The 17,701-nt window shown below is 37.8% G+C and overlaps 1 protein-coding gene across 2 annotated transcripts; it reads left to right on the forward strand.

Moving 5' to 3' along the window:
- Window positions 1-757: 757 nt before the first annotated feature.
- Window positions 758-16,968, forward strand: ANKRD22 (ankyrin repeat domain 22). 2 transcript variants are annotated; one of them, XM_080643107.1, is made up of 6 exons: window positions 758-1,129; window positions 9,361-9,552; window positions 12,908-13,015; window positions 13,340-13,417; window positions 15,659-15,757; window positions 15,998-16,968. In XM_080643107.1, exons 1-6 carry the CDS (start codon window positions 1,109-1,111, stop codon window positions 16,073-16,075), a joined length of 576 nt encoding a protein of 191 aa, XP_080499233.1. In that variant the 5' UTR covers window positions 758-1,108; the 3' UTR covers window positions 16,076-16,968. The 2 variants fall into 2 exon arrangements, with proteins under 2 accessions (XP_080499233.1, XP_080499232.1); XM_080643106.1 differs by having other exon boundaries at window positions 789-888.
- The last annotated feature ends 733 nt before the right edge of the window (window positions 16,969-17,701 follow it).

A 17,701-nucleotide genomic window follows, 5' to 3' on the forward strand; every position in this document is an offset into this window, starting at 1 on the left:
TGGTGGTGCCCAGTCCTCTCAGCCCTGCCGGAGTCCCTCAGGCATGGAACACTTGTATCATTGCAGGCTGGGCTGAGGGACGTGCCCCCCCCCCCCCCCGCCGCCCGCCCCATGCACGAATTTCGTGCACCGGGCCTCTAGTGTTAGTATAATTTACTAGATTTATAAGACCATTTAATTAGCTGGGAAAATATTCCCTGTTAGGCTTAGAATTGAAGTGCTTAAAAACAAAACTTAAATATAGTAATGCTATAAATGTAATTTAAACCTTTTACAATAATTTAATTAACTAGGATGTTAATGGATTGATTCTTCAAAGAGTTTAGTGTTTTCAATTTGAGTTGAAACTTGACTCAAAAGATCCCCTTGAAAGTGATTATGGACACATTTATGTATAGAAAATAATATATTTTTATAGAAATATAAAATAATAATAATTTATGTATATCAAGCAAATAAAATAATATGTGTACAATAGCTTATAAATTGACCTTAATATATTATTTTAAGTAGCTTATATTAATCAACAACATCAAGAAAAAGTAAACTCCTCTGTACTTAAAGAGAGCAAATAAACCATAGCCAGAGTTTTGAAGATGCTTTTTCATGAAAGTCAAGGCCTATGGCAGACTTATGGTTCTAACAAGCGAGTTTGCCGGTCTCTAGCCTTTCGCAATAGCCTCTGAAAACTAGATTTCATTGAGGAAATGTCCTCAACACAGTACCCTATTTTGAACTCCATGTCCTTCCTGCCAATGTGAGAAGCTTGCTTCCCTCCTCAATTTGCTTCTTTCTTCCCACTTGTTACCCGGGCAGAGCAGATGTGACTCAGAAACCGGTTTCTCAGGCTTGTAACTTTAGATGATGCACAGCGTGGGTCATTACCGGGTAACTAATGCCTTTGTTTCATTGGGTTGGGCCCCCTAGAAGGTGGTGTTGCTGTCTGTGTCGCTGGAAATGCACTCACAGGTGTGGAAAGAAAGGGTTTGCCACTGACCTGGACTTCTGGGACCTTTCTCTTTGCTGGGAAGCATTTGGATTTTAATCAGGAATACCTACAGAAGATTCGAGAAGCTGTGGGGGTGAAGTAAGTCTGTGAGAGATCAGCATGGGGATCCTATACTCTGAGGTAATCTTTCTGAAAATAAGACTCCAAAGGTGTTAAAAACTGCTCATGTTTTTCGAATGTAACTTCCTGTCCCTGTTAATCTGTCTCCTTATCTTCTGTTGAACTTTCTGTGAGCGCATCGAGTCAAAACGAAGTCCTGTGTGTTCATCTTTCTGATACTTTAAATATTTTAGGGCAAACTGTTCTTGCAATTCTAAAATGTTAGCTACATATAAGTAAAGAGGAATACAACATACATTTCGTGAATACACACGTTTGCAGGGGTAATTTGGACCTTGCAAAATGGAGTTTGAGTTGTCCTATTGTGACATCAAACATCCTGAGGAAAAGTGAAAATTGTACCTAACTGGATTTTCTTAAACATACAAAAGGTAGTCTGGTTCTCTTATGGAAATGCATATACAGTGTACTGCCTTTCAGCTTGGTATTTGAAAGGAAATTCACCTCTAGTAATTGTTAATGAAGACTTTCTCTGTATAGAAGAGAAATAAAAAACAGTATATTTTCAAATATACTTTTTTAGTTCTTTCTTTTCACATCTGATGGATCCAAAAAATGCTTTTTCCTGTATTGAAAGTAGCCTATTAGAATCAAATTAATTTTTAACTACATTTCAAAGGAGTGCAAGTGAGTAATGCTTCAACAAGTACCAGAGACGCGATGGCATTATTATTCACTATTTGCTACCAACCAGTTAGTCTGCATTTCATTACAGATGCTCAACAGAACCTCATTGGGTGGTTCTTCTAAAGGCAGTTTCTCCCCATTTGCAGTTACTTCTAATGCCAGTTGTGTGTGTGTGTGTGTATGTGTGTGTGTGTGTGTGTGTTTACTTTTCTATAGTCAACGTGTTCTTTGATTAGTTTATAATTCTAGGTATGTCTTGCCCAGTGACTTTGGTCTGGCGAAAAGGACAACACTTGTAAACACTCAAGTATCTCATGCTTTAGATTGCTTAATGTCAGTGGGAGAAAATGGTTTAAAATGCAGTTTCAAGTGCCTCCTCCCCACAGAGTGTGTTTCCCTGTCCGTGGTGTCAGAAACCTACTTTTACAAGCGCATCCAGGTGATACTGATGTAGGCGATCAGTTTACTACCACAGTGATCTAGGCTAGTACTTTTCAAATTTTAATGTGCACCGATCACCTCAAGATTTTGTTTTAAATGCACATTCTTTTTTTTAAAATATATTTTATTGATTTTTTACAGAGAGAAAGGAAGAGGGATAGATAGTCAGAAACATCGATGAGAGAGAAACATCGATCAGTTGCCTCTTGCACACCTCCTACTGGGGATGTGCCCGCAACCAAGTTACATGCCCTTGACCGGAATCGAACCTGGGACCTTTCAGTCCGCAGGCTGACGCTCTATCCTCTGAGCCAAACTGGTTTTGGCTAAATGCACATTCTTATTCTGCGCCTCTGGGTGAGGCCCGTGGGACCTAAGATTATACATATCAGCTCACTGAGGCTTTTGTTGGTCCACATACCACCCTGTGCATAGCCAGTGGAGAGTTAACTGTCATCTAGGCCCTGGAAATAATTACATTTAAAAAAAGAACTCTGCATGAGCAGTGCAGTTGTTTATTGATTGTGTGTTGATTTGGCAAGTGGGTGAGTCAAGGCAAGGCACAGCAGGGCATGTTGAATCGCGTATAGGTATCAGTGAGAATATGCCCAGAAGTGGAATATATGCTTCACTTTTCAGATCTATTGAGGACAAAGCAGCTTGGAATTTACTACGATATTTTAAAACAAATACAACAGCCACACACACACGCACAGAGTGAGGGAGAGAAAACCCTAATTTACCTAAATGGTCATAGGTAACTAATCAAAGTTCATAATTAATATTGAGCCCAAAACAGTCTAAGGTAGTACTAAAATAAATCTTGCCGTGCATCTCAATTTAACAAGTGGAAGTGGATTTTAGGCTCTCCCATTTAAGGCTGTACACTGTCTACTTTAAAAACGTGAAACACCTGCCAATTCAGTCATTCCCAGGAAAAAATTGTTTTCCTTTTTGGAAAATAATTTTTCAATTTTCAGGATTCCCCTTAATATCAATTTCTCCTCCTCCTCCTCCTCCTTCTTCTCCTCCTCCTCCTCCTCCTCTTCCTCCTCCTCCTCCTCCTCCTCCTTCTTCCTGTTTTTAGGTAAAAATAGCTATAAATGAGGGTAGGTAAAGGCACTTGCAAAACTACTTAGAGTAGCAGGTTTCAGAGTAAATGTCTAATCTCCCAGCATGACAGCTGTGGCGGGATGCTGTTTGTGGAATGTCTGTGTTTGGGTGTGTTTGCTCTGCTGTCTTGTTACTCTCCAGCAGCCCTGAAACCAGGAGATATTCCACTAGTGTGAGAGGTGCTCTCACTGAAATCCCACAGAGACTTCTCATTTTGGCTGATGGGTTTAGACATTTCTCATTTTCAGTTGACAGATTTCACAGTATCCCAGAGCAATGGATTTGAGAGCTACAGTGATTCTGCCAAAGATTCAGAAAATCCTCAGTATCCCAAGATATCAACTTCTTGATATCTGGATTAACATCATGCTGTTAAATGTCCAGAATTAGAATCTGACTTCAGTGATGGATGAAAAATGCTGAAGGGAAATGGGTTCTTTTAGATTGGAAGAAAACTTAGGTTGCTTGTTCCAGTTGCATTTGGGAGTTACATGTGAATGGAAAAAGGAAAATGAACAAGTTTAGCCTCTCCTTCCGGTATTCTGATCCAGAAGGTCTGGGGTGAACCCTCTGTGACACTCTCCCATCCATAATTTTAAAAAGGTTGAGAAGCTCTGGAGTAATCTCTCAAATATTTAAACATTGCCTTCTCATGTGCATGTGCCAGTCTCTCATTCACCCTGTACCAGTCACACTGCATTTCCTATAAAGAATGTGAACCATTAAATAAGAACAAGGCAAGAAACGTCCAGTCCTGCCCCATTCCCTGGTTCTGTACTGCCCTGACACATCTACTTTTATTTAAACTTTTTGTAAAGTTTGTTGTGGAGCAAACGCGAGTGAATGACCACTGGAGTCCAGACCAAATTAAAATTTGGGGAGCCTTTATTAGCCGGCGACTGCTCTGCCTTTCTCCACACAGGGAGTCCAGAGATCAGCCCCGACCCTTTGTGCAGGACCACTTTTAAGCACATTAACCACATCCTGTTTTTGAAGAGCAGGCAATTTAAGACAAAACAGTTTTTCCCAAGCAACGTCAGAGTCATGCCATTGACGACCATGTTATTCACAGGGTCATCCTGTTCTTCAGAAAGCTGACAGTGTTCTATGAAAGAAGGCCTATGTGCTGGGAAGGGGCCATGAGACCGTATCTCAAGGCCTGGCCTGGTGTCAGCACTGACAACTCTATCTGGGGCATAGTCCACGGCCTCTCTGGAATGGTAGTAGTAAGCATGCTCCAAAATTCCCACTCTCTAACAAGTTCAACTTCCCACTTGGAGTGTGAGAAGCCCTTTGAGATTGGACACACAGACTTATCGTGTTTTTTTTTTTTTTTAAAGCTGTAGGGGAGGAAAAATGCTTTTTTGCTTTACTCATCTTAGGTGCATTGGCTGGGGCCCTGTTAAATAGACTGACAGCAGAAAAACAAACAGGAGTTTATGAACACCTGCATCATGCATTCATACGAGATGAGTAACTCAACGTGTGGTTAGAACTTGGGCTCATATAGCATCTTAACGAAATAATAAATTTTTAGTGGCAAGACAAAGGAAACAGACTGAGTTTCTGGGAGTGGCGAGTTATGGGAAGGCCAATACATAGGGAAGATAATGGAACTAATGGAAGATAAGGGCTACTTGGTAAATTTTATTATGTAGATGGCGCCTTCTCTGGGCTAACAAGAGTTACTTTTGCCTTCTTCTTAAAGAGGGAATGGGGGAACACCTTCACAAATTTATGTCCTGCTTTTAGCTAAATGGGGGTAGAGTGGAGAGCTTTTCTTGTATCAGCTTCTTCTCAATTGCCTTTAGTTCAAAATAATCTTTATGCTGAGAGTTGTATTTTGAATTGAATATTCTGCTACCCTTCAGAACCTTGAATTGCTAATAGTGATGATATACATATATGCATATCATATATATATGTTATATATATGATATATATACATGATGATAATATTTTTTAAATTGAGGTATAATTGACCTAGATTAATTTTGGGAATACGATGTAATGATTCAATATTTGTATATGTTGCAAAATCATCAACATAATACGTCCAGTTAACATCCATCACCATACATAGTTACAATTTTTTTTCTTATGACAAGAATTTTCAAGATCCATCCTCCTATCAGCTTTCAAATATACAATTCCGTGTTTTAAACTATATTCACCATGCTGTACATTACATCCTCAGGACTTATTCATTTTATAACTAGAAACTTGTACCTTTGACCTCAGATAACCACCAATCTGTTCTTCATATTCATGTGCTCCAGTTTTTTGTTTGTTTGTTTTGTTTTCATATTCCATATATAGATGAGATCACACAATATTTATCTTTTCCTGTCTGACTTATTGCACTTAGCATAATGCCCTCAATGTCCAGCCATGTTGTCATAAGTGGAAAGATTCCCTTCTTTTTATGGATGACTATTATTCCAGTGTGTGTGTGTGTGTGTGTGTGTGTGTGTGTGCACTGCATTTTTTTAGCCATTCATCCACCAATTGGCATTTATACTGTTTCCAATGTTTTTAAGAAAGAAGGAGAGGCAGGCCTGCCTGGCTCAGTGGTTGAGCATTGACCTATGAACCTGGAGGTCACGGTTCAATTTCCTGTCAGAACACATACCTGGGTTGTAGGCTCGATCCCCAGTGTGGGGTATGTAGGAAGCAGCTGATCAATAATTCTCTCATCACTGAGGTTGTTGTCTCCCTCTCCCTTCCTATTTGAAATCAATAAAAATATATTTTGAAAAAGATGGAGAGAACGAGGGAGCATCCCAGAGTTGGGCCTAACATCTGCAATACAGGATATGCTTGGAGCTCAGTGAGAGAACCTGGCTTGGAATAATCAACCTCAGCAGTGTAAGCTGGACTTTTAAACAGGGTTGATTCATTTAAACCCTTATCACACATATTTATGTTCATATTATTTACAACATGTTGGTATGTTACAAACATGTAATGAGGACATTATATACCTGGCCATGTTCTATACACTTTATATGTATTAACACAATTCATACAACAACCATATAAGTTGGTTACTATTATTGTCCTTATTTTACAAATGAAAAAAAAAATGAGGCAAAGATAGTTTAAGTAGCTTGCCCAGGGTTATGCAGCTAAAAAGTACTTACTGGCTAGAGATCAGGGGCTGGGATATGTGAACTATTTTCAGAAATATATATTCAGAAGAATTCTGCTTACATGACTGATGAGCATACTAAGTTCTTCTGCTACTTGCTGTCTCAACAGTGGTGTCATACTCCAAAAAGGAGTTGGTCTTAACTACTACCATTCTTCCAGTATTCCTCTCTACTAGGATATACTACTGATCTTTTCCCTTAGGGAAAAGAATGGGGTAAACTAAATCCAGGTTTCAATGAGGTACATTCTACTCCTATTCTGCAAATGTGCTGCAAAGTATGGCAAAAACTGGAAAAAGGGAAGAGGTGTAAGAACTTAACTCAAAGAGTTTAGGAATGTGTGCTTAGCAGACCTATAGAATCTTCTGTAGATGCTTGACTCTGTCAGCTGGGGATACAGGCTTTAACAAGAATATATTGAAAATCATATCATAATGATGTATCCTTTCAAACTTTGAGAAGGTCTAATGATATGGTTATTATGAGCAGAGGGATATCCCGTACAACACCCAACATGCATATGCATACATGAAACACACATAACTTACATGTACGTGCACATGCACACATACACCCTTAATATCAATCTTTGGGAATGGATCTATTTTTCAGATGCTACTATAAGAAAAAGGAACATAGTCAAAGAAGAGAGGTATTGTTTTGAAATATACAGTGTCCAGAGAGTGCAATTTAGGTTGAGCAGGGCTTATCGGGAGAGCTGCTAGAGTTGAGGAGAACTCAGGGAAGACAGAATAGAGATGTGACTAATGGGAAGGCTATTGGATTAGAAATTAAGAAAATCTAGAATTTAGTTCTAACTGTGCTAGGAAGTCTGTGGGACTTTGGGGAAATCATTTAACCTCTCTAAGTTATAGTTTCAGTAGTTCTAACAAGAGAGCTGGGTAAGATCCTGTTCTAATAGTTCTAACACAAGAGAGCTTGAGTGAGATAATGTTCAACATGATGTTCATTCTATGATATAGGAAAAGGGAATGCAAGCTAATTGGAAAAAGGATTGCCTCCCTTCACAGTCTCACCAGCTCTTTCTCTCTCTACGTCTAGCAAATTTTTGGCATTCTGTATTCAAAAAGAGCACACAGGGACTTCCACCCCAACTGGTGTTTTAAGTCTTCCCTTGTATATTATAAGTGATTTTACAAATTATAATGTGGTACTAAGTCATATTTCAAAAAGGAAATAGCTTTAATGTATAACAGACCTATACTGCAGGCTTAGCCCACTGTAGCTTCTTAATGTGTTTCTACAACCTGATGCTTCAAACAATTTTATATTTTTATGTATCTCATGTAGACACTTTCATTATGATTGTCCTAAATATTCCCCATCATGCTAAAGAGCCTCTTCCACCTTTGTCACAATTTTCTCTCCTAAGTTATTAACCCATTCATCTATGTAAACATAATTGCTTTTTACAGAGTTGTCTATGTTTATTTATTTTATGATAAGTACATATTAGCATACTAGTAAAGAATGAAGATAAAACCTCAGCCTTTATGGCAAAAATATCAACAAATGTAAAGTTCTCTCTACTCCAAATTTCTGTTCTTCTTCCCTGGCTTTGGCCTTAGATCCAGAGTTGTCATTCTGTTTAGTAAGGCACATGCATCCATTTTTGTTCTCTAGATTATCACCTCTTCATTCTCTTTGGGCAATTATCTACTCTTTCATAACCACCCCTGCCATCATCACTGGGTTCTTGTGTTTTAATAATTATTAGTGTGGCTAACATTAATTGAGCGTTTATTGAGTCAGATCTGAGTGAAGTGCTTCATCTACACAATCACCTTTAAAACTTTCTATTACCCGATAAAGAAGATGTAACTATTAAATTCATAAGGAAACTGAACATAGGAAGTTTAAGTAAATTGTCCAAATAACTATTACATGGCCAAATTGAAATTGGAACTCAGAAATTTGCTTCTAGAGCCTGTACTTATAACCAGTCGACAACACCACTTTGCCTACAAATGTGCAGAATGATGGCCAGATTCTGCTACTCCTGTCCACTTGCAAGTTCCCTCTTAGCTTCCACTGCCAAATTTACCACAAATTCCTCTCCAATCACATCCTCTAATTCTTCATAGACCATGTATGCAGGCCTTTGTATTCTGTCTTCTGCCTTCTCACTCTATAAAAATTGATCTCTGAATGGTCAGTGCTTTTATGACACTGAACTGCCCCCTAGTGGAGACTGAGAATTTATAACAGCATAGAATCTTTTCAGCGGTTTTTCAATCCATCCAACAAATCACTTGTATGTCTAGAACAAACGTTGAGTCCCTAAAGAACCTTGTAAGATTTGCTGTTTTTGGAGGATAGGTTGGAGCTGAATGTGTGAGGCTAAGAACTAAGGCCAGTTAACGACCAAGTTTGCAATAGATCTGGTGAGAATTATGATCTGAACTAGTGCTTTGGCAGTGAGGTTGGGCAGGAGGGTTCCGATTGTGTTTGGGGATGGAATTATCATGGTAAGTTTCCAAATTCTCACTGGTTTCCTCTACAGCCCGAGTTCCTCCAAGTTTTATGAACTTTTGAGGCCAACAGAATTCATACTATTCCTTCAACCCAAAGGGACAGCCCCCCTTCTCTTTTTCATTCCTAGCTTGCCAACCAGCACTTAACTACTCGATTTTCTGTTTTCTTTTCCTTTTCTTGCTTTAGTTTAAGTCTCAGTAAGAATTTTGAGGAGCCCAAGTAGAGGAGGCTTTACACGATATCCTGTGGGAATGTGTACCACTATTGCCAAATCTTTCCATTTTTTTTGGGGGGGGGGGTTACAAAAGTTTTCACATTTCTGTGTGCCATGCAATTTAGGAAATCTGTGGTTTAATTATACTTATATTTCAAAATCTGTTTTTTTTTTTAATCTCTCCTCAGCCTATCTGCCAGGCAGCCTATCAGAACGACTTTGGTCAAGTGTGGCGGTGGGTGAGGGAGGACACCAAGTACATCAACATTCAAGATGGCTTTAATGGAGACACTCCCCTGATCTGCGCCTGCAGGAGAGGGCACCTGAGAATCGTTTCCTTCCTTTTAAGGAGAAATGCTGATGTGAACCTCAAAAACCAGGTGAGGCCATGACGCATGGAGAAAGTAGTTGACCATGGTACTTACTCTTAGCATGGATGGAAGCAGTGAATGTCATTTTCTGATGCTTTTAGCTCCTGACACCAACAATTTCTTTTTTACCTTACTTTAGAGCAGTGGTTCCCAATGAGGGGCACACGCTTCACAGGGGGGTAATTTGACTTTTAAGGGGGGCGATTCGAGAATGAGTTATTAACAGTGAATTTTTTGCATTTCTTATGATTCGAGGGTCCTCATATGCAGTATATAAATATATGTTGTGACATATTTATGCATTTTAGTTCTCTATTATATGTTTTGAAACTTCATTGGCTATTTTTTCATATCACTTCATATTATTATATATTTTTAACAATTTCTTAGTGATTTCTTCCTCAGTCCTTCAACTGTTCTTTCATTCTTTAATTTTTCTTTCATGGATGTCATGTTCTTTGGAAGTTTGTTTAGACCAAGTTAATGGCCTTCTAGGCTTCCTCCACAGGAATAGGAGCTCACTTTTTGAATAATAAGAATTATATGTCACAGAGAGGACATCAGGATTTCAGAGATGTTTAGGTGGGGCATGGCCAAAGAAAGGTTGGGAACCACTGCTTTAGAGAGACTGACACATACTGAGGATATTTTATTAGACTAGAAAGTGAAATAAAATTCAATTATCAGGCATATTTTGTGGTTAATTATGTCCTTAGAACTTCTGAAAAGGAAGAGAATGGTTCACTCATATGTCTGGCTAGAGCTTCCTTTCTTTTCTTTCTCCTCCCCATGTTTTTCCTTGTCCCTCCTTCTATCCCAACTCCGCCTCCTCACTATTACAGGGGGTAATGGGAAAAATTTTCTGGAAGGGGGGGATATTGACCTGGTCAATATTTCATTAGTTTCATTGGGTTGTTACTTTCTATGTCAGTGTACTGATCTCCAGAAGATCCTATAATTTGCATATAGAATAGAAGAACGCTAGTGAAAAATTTGCCAAAGACAAATAAGCTCAGAGGTTACTGGAAGCCACATAGAAAGGCCTGGAAGATGCAGTATTAGCTGACGTGGAGTCTTCAGTGAAGGAAGAGCAGAATGTGTGTCTAAGGCTGTGAATATCCTTTGAGAGCCTCTTTGGAGGTTTCAGTGTCTGCATTATAGTAAAGGCAGCCTTTAAAGTCCACTGAGTAAACATAAAAAGTCATTGTTTGTAGTAATTATGAATGCCCTATATCCACTCATGTATATTCAATGAGGGAAAACAGTCTGTAGGGCCCCACTTGCCCCTTCTAAGTCAGTTTAAAGATCAGCCATTTGGAGTAATAATGCATTATCAGAAAAAAATCATTACTGGACTTTCTTATTTGTGCTTATTATTTTGTTTGTTTGTTTGGTTTGGTTTCAAAATCATGTCAGTGCTAAATCTAACCGATCTGCAGCTTAGTAGAGTATGACATGCTCTCCCAGGTGAAGAACCAGGTGTGTGGAGTTGTGAGAGGGGTTGGTGAAGACAGATGTCAATGAGTCACATCCTCTCTCAGGAGATTTACTATTAGGAAGCTGAGGAAGGGAGATGTTTGCCAACTCAGGGATGGGGCTGAGGAGGCACCTTTTTTTTTTCCCATTTCACAGAGAACCTGAGCCAGCCTCCTGGGATCCTCTTGTTTATAAATATCGTGGAAAGGACTTTAGTGGATACCTTCGATTAATAGGGATTTTATCAGAATAAGTGTTTGGTTTGCATTTTCTATTTTTAAAATACTTTCATGCATTTTAAGTGTTTAATCTTTTTCATTTTTCCCAGATGCTAATTTCTGTACATTAACAATTTGAACCAGTGCTTTCTCGTTTCTTTATCTATATGAGTTATTTTCAGAAGTACCAAATAAAGGCCTTAAAAAATTAACAAAAGCTCTTCTGGTGATATAGATTCATATGCTTAATAGAGAACATCCATTCTATGGAAAGCAAATTAAAGAGTAAAGATAGATACAGATACAGATACAGATACAGATACAGATATAGATACAGATATAGATGTACTTTGGCCTGTGAAATTGACCCAGATTAGAAACGAAAATCAAGTGTTGATCAGGAAGAAAGCTTAAATCATTATCATTTTACTGGAGCACAATTTAGTAGCACAATATGAAAAGCACTAATGCCTTTTATGCCAGGTATCACATTTTTAGAAACTTATGCTAAAGATAAATTTAGAAATGTTGACAAATGTTTGTGACTGAGGATGTTCAAGTAGTCTTATTTTTATAAAAATCAAAAGTTAAAGACTCAAATGCCCAATGAGTAGGGTTTAGCTAAATAAATTAGAGTAGTTCTATTCAATTAAAAGCCAAAAAGCCTTTACAGTCATATGTTTGAAAACATTAAATGGCATGGGAAGATGCACATTTCTAAACGTTAATTGAAAAAAAGCATATAAAATGCTGCAGATGCTGTATGAACTTACATTTAAAAAATCCACCTGTATGCATTTTAAAAGATGGGAAGGAAATACAGCAGAATGTCAACAATTATCTCTGGGCTGTTTGGTAATGGGTGACTTTACTTCATTCTATTACTATCTTCTTGCCTCGTTTACAAAACTTTTACAGAGAACACACATACTTTTATGTTAGAAAAACAAAAAGTGTTATTTAAGAACAGTGCCTCCCCCAAGTGGAAGTTAACCTCTCTTTTTCTCTCTGGCTTTCCCTCTCTTCTCATTGATTTGGTTGATTTTCCAATCACAACAGCCTATTCTGCATTGTACTTATGTGGCCATGTTTCTATCTCCCTTAGATGATTATGAGGCCCGAGGCTTTACATTCCTCACAATCCCTAGAAACTTACGCTTATCACCTGATAAATATTTATGTACTTGAAGAATTAAATTGAGTTATTTATTCTAGCACTGCCTGTATGCATGTAGAAACAGAAAAATTGCCATGTGGTTAAGATTTGTTCATTAACAAACCACAAAATGAATAACTGTATGTATTCTATTGGTGATTAGGATTTCCATATTGAATTTAGTCTTATGTTTGTATCTGAATGTATTTTCTCCAAAAAACTAAAATGAGTATGAAAATCCATATTTTGATGATTTATAAAATGTACATTTCACCTGTCCTTTTTCTGTGGTCCTCCCCCAGCTTTTTCCTTAGACTGTACTAGTACTCTGTCCAATATTCTAATCAATGGAAACCTGGGTTTATTCATCAGATATACTCAACAGAATAAAGGTGGCCCAGATATCATAAGAACGAAAAACACAAGCTAATTTTTGATAGGGTAATCTGAAAACAGGACATTTAAAATGACATATTTATTCATGAAGAGTTTTTTTTTTCCTCTTAATTTTTAGAAAGAGAGAACCTGCTTGCATTATGCTGTGAAGAAAAGATTTACCTTCTTTGATTATCTACTCATTATCCTCTTAATGCCTGTCCTGCTCATTGGATATTTCCTCATGGTGAGTACACTTGTGAGAGCAAAGAGTCAATGAGTAGGAAATCAGTAGCATGACCCATCAAGGTTTGCTGGGCCAGTGAGAAGTAAAGGAATAGTAACAGAATAAGCTCTTGGCTTGTATTCTATAAGTGACATTTCCAACATACATGCGATGCTGTGATTAAAGAATAAAGCAAGAAGAAAGGTAGCCAAATAAATTAATCAATGGTACAGGAGCATATAGGGGGTATTGGGATTAAAATGAAGCCTATTAATTGAAATAATCCAGACATAAGATGAAGAAAAACTTTGTAAACAAACCTCTTGTACTTGCCATTTGTCATAGGTATCCAAGACAAAGCAGAATGAGACTCTTGTCCGAATGCTCCTTGATGCTGGCGTGGATGTTAATGCTGCAGACTGTGTAAGTTTGTATTTTTAGTCACCGTGAAATAATATTCAAAATGTGAAATAATATTCAAAATGGTATTTGTAGGTAGTGTAGTTGTCATATATTAAGTTGCCTGCTTTATTTTCCTTGACACTTTTGCATTTCTTCTTTTTTTTTTTTTTTCACTGCTAGCTAGGTGATCTTGAGGTTGTTTATATACTGCCACTAAACTCGTGGGAGTAACATCTTTATTGAATACAGAACATTTAAAAAAAAGCTGCTCTACCATTTGTGAGAAGTTAAGGAAGATGAAGGCTCTAATAACAAAATTCCTGCTTGGTAGCTAAGAGGCTGGAGTCAGAATGCCTTCATGTAAACCCAGGCTTGCCACTTTTTACCTGTGTGCATTTTGGCAAGTTATAAACTTCCTGGACATTCTGTTCCCTTCTCTGTAACATGAGCATATAGATAAGTTACAGACTGATTCATGTAAAGCACTTACACATGGTACGTGCTCAATGAACGTTAGCAGCTACTACTGAAGCCAAGATCCCAATCAGGAAAGAGAGTCCCCACCTGTGAGCTAAAGAAAACTAAGGGCAAGGGGCAAGGAAAAATCCAAATGATGATAAGAGCAGTGATTACAACAGGAGCAGCCTCAGCTAACTTCCCCCTAATAATAGGTTTTGCTTTCACCTTTTACAGCTGCACCCTTGAACTCATCTTCCTCCCTTACATGATCAGAAGTGTGTCAAAAAATTATTTGTAAGGAGTTTTATTTGCTTATATTGATTGAATGACATTTTTTATTTCTAGTTCTTTACTGAAAAAGTAGGCCAGTCAAAAGTGGATTGAAAAATAACCAATATTCTGTTTATGATCCCTAATTTATGTTGTACACATCTGTATATACTACCATTCTATGTTCTGTGATATATAAAATGTCCCCATCCCTGTTTCTATTAATCATTTACATAATTTTAGTTTGGGTTTTATAGGTATCATGTTTAAATGGAAGTAGTTCTCATTCTCTCTCTCTCTCTCTCTCTCTCTCTCTCTCTCTCTCTGTGTGTGTGTGTGTGAGAGAGAGAAAGTTGATGAAATGTATGCTTTTCCTTTTATTTCAAATATAATTTTTTGATTAATTTGGATGGACTACTACTGTGAATCATCATTTTATTAGATAACTTTGAAATATATTAAGAGGTCATTAAAATTAAGTAAAAGGTAATTAAAAATGTTTAAAATTTTGCTCGTGAACAAAATTTCTCTCTAGTTATCTATGCCTGTCTCTATCTCTAGATAGAGAATTATATTCCTGTGCATGCTCATACATATATGCACATACACGTACATATTTTACCATTTACATTTTTAAAAAACCACTTGTATATTAAGATCCAATTTCCAACTCCAAGTAATGCAGTGTATTGTGTCTTTTAGACTTTCTTTATTTCACATGGAAAAATTCAGAGCCAGATCTTGTATACTTCATGCCATCACTTGATAAAAAAAATATGAGCTCACAGTATTATTTCCTATGATCTTAGAGGAGTTTCTAGGGAAAAAGATCCAAAGTTAATCCTGATAAACTTGATAGTCAAGGATATTATTTCTTCACTTACCAAAACCATGGTTGTTTGGCTTTGAAAGGCAAAAAGTTTTAGCACAAATGCCCCAGCTATACATTTCTTTTAATCTGAAGTTAGTGTTTTAAATTAGTGCCAACGAGGTAGATCCATTAATTTATAATACATAATATAATCTACAACCAATCAAGTATGGGAGATTTCTATGTCAAACTGCACTGGTCTTGCAGGTGAGCTGTAGAAATATGAGCAAAGGCCACAGACTGTGGGATTTTTTAAAATAAAAAACCATAGAGGATGATATCTGCAAAGTGGCCCATATGGAGACTCTCAGGGAAGAGATAGTCACATGATCACAATGCTGATTGGCCAGATGTACAGAAAATATCCCAAGAAATTTTGGGATAATTCAGCATTCGCCTTTTATAAGTTGCATTTTTTTCAGTTTGAACAGAAAATGAGAAAGGAAGGTATTGGTGGCTTATAGAACATCAATAATGTACATATTGGGGCAGAAAAGACTTTAAGAGCAAGAAATACCATTGCACGTAGATGGTTGCAAACTGTTTTGCTTAGTTGTGTACTATGAAATGTGAAGAGCGCTTGCTAAGCTTTCTCAGAAGCCTCATGCTGCGGTCTGTAGAGTCTGATGGGTGAGCTGCAGTGTTGGTCCTTTGTATTTCAGTATGGCTGCACGGCATTGTATTACGCCTGCGAAATGAAAAACCAGACTCTTATCCCTCTGCTCCTTGCAGCCCAGGCAGACCCCACGATAAGAAATAAGGTAAGAAACTGGCCCCGTGGCCTGAAGTTCCCCAGCTCATGATCTTCTAACTTCAGCCTTGTGTGGAATTAAGTTAATGGCTTCTGCTGTAAACAACAAAATTAATCATCCTGTTAAAAATTAAGTTATCCTATTACTGTTAAATCTGAATAACACTTAAAGTCTTTGCCAAGCCTGAGAGTCAATCAGTCTAAACTGTTGGCTGGACTCTTAAGAAAGGATCTTTTCTTTTCTCCTCAGAATGGTGAGAGTTCCCTGGATATTGCACGAAGATTAAAATTTTCCCAGATTGAATTAATGCTAAGGAAAGCATCATAACACTGGTGGCCTCAGATGGTGAAGTAGAAACAGTTAAAGGACTGGATTCTGTCTGCATCTTGGACTATTGGTCTGTGGGCCACTCAACTGGATGCAGCCATTTTATGGTGATGATGATGGTTGCCATGGATAATGTTTTTGAAGAGCTCTGTAGTCATGTTTTTGCTCAATGGACTTCACCATGGCCCCAATCCTTCCAGGGGAGACACTAAAGCTGTTGAATTCTCCACTTCAGTCAAAATGTGATGCTTCAAAATCAGTCTCTCCTGAAGTAGAGGATCCGCGTTATCTCGGACAGTGATCTCTCTTCTTACCTGTGTGATCTGATGGAGGCTGTCCTGTCCATCTCATGCCCCAGGAGACACTGTTCCTCTCGGGCCCCTTTAAGTAGTAAGAGGGGTGGAAGTATGTACATTTGTATAGAATGGTGTATGTATGTGTGTGGGTTTAGAGGTTCACATGTGGATGTTCCTTTGGCAAAACAACTTCAGCAAAAACATTTATCAGTTGTCAGTGGTGGCAGTTTTACACCACCAAAATTGGCAAATGCTAAAATCAGGCCTTTATTTTTTTCTTTCTCGAGAACCAGTTTACCAACACACTGCTAAACATTTTGCTATCGGTTTACAAATAAAGGCTATCTTGATTTTGACCAAGACTATGTAACTATCAAGATGTTTGTTTAGCCCGGCTGGCGTGGCTCAGTGGTTGAGCATCCACCTATGAACCAGGAGATCACTGTTCAATTCCTGGTCAGAGCACATGCCCAGGTTGCTGGCTCATTCCCCAGAAGGGGGCGTGCAGAAGGCAGCCAATCAATGATTCTCATCATCGATCTTCTATCTCTCTCTCCCTCTCCCTTTCTCTCTGAAATCAATAAAAATATATTTTTTAAAAAAGATGTTTGTTTAAAAAGATCTTTGATTCTCTTGCGAATGCAAGGCAGCTACTAAACTTGCCAGTTCTCTTTATTTTTATTGATAAAATTTAAAATATTACTATAGTTTATCTAGATAAAGTGTTTCTATACAAGAAATAGAGCTATCAGTCAGAGAAAGAGAAATATTACATGATACCACTCATTTATGGAATATAATGAACAACATAAACTGACAAAAATAGAACCAGAGTCATGGAAGCATCGAACAGACTGTGCAACCTAAGAAAGAAGGTGGGGGTAAGGGGGTAAGAGATCAACCAAAGGACTTGTATGCATGCATATGAGCATAACCAATTGACACAGATGGGGGCGGGGGATGAGGGCATGTGCTGGGGTATGGAGGCGACTGGGGAGTGGTCAATGGGGGAAAAAGGAGACTTACGTAATACTTTAAACAATAAAGAATTTAAATTAAAAAAAAAAGAGCTATAGGATTAGGTAGTATCTGGATTAGAGATAGAATTCATATGAGAGACAGAATAGCAAAATATCTGTCCAAGTCCTTTGTCAACAAGGCAGAATGAAAAGAAACGTATTTTTTAAAATGATTAAATTTTACAAATGAATGATTTATTGAATCATGAATGTCTTTAGACATAAACTAAGCCACACAGTATATGGTAACAAATATGTCTAAGAATGAAAGATTTGCCATCCTTGAACAGAACAAAGTTCTAATAAATATC

Source organism: Plecotus auritus (assembly GCF_963455305.1).
Source record: "Plecotus auritus genome assembly, chromosome: 9".
NCBI lineage: Eukaryota > Metazoa > Chordata > Mammalia > Chiroptera > Vespertilionidae > Plecotus > Plecotus auritus.

Excerpts from the sequence above, each read along its gene's own strand:
- ANKRD22 (XM_080643106.1), top strand. The coding sequence starts at position 862 with ATGATGCACAGCGTGGGTCATTACCGG. Across the intron at positions 13,016-13,339 it reads TCATTGGATATTTCCTCATG|GTATCCAAGACAAAGCAGAA; the intron begins GTGAGTACACTT and ends CATTTGTCATAG. Across the intron at positions 15,758-15,997 it reads ACCCCACGATAAGAAATAAG|AATGGTGAGAGTTCCCTGGA; the intron begins GTAAGAAACTGG and ends TTTTCTCCTCAG.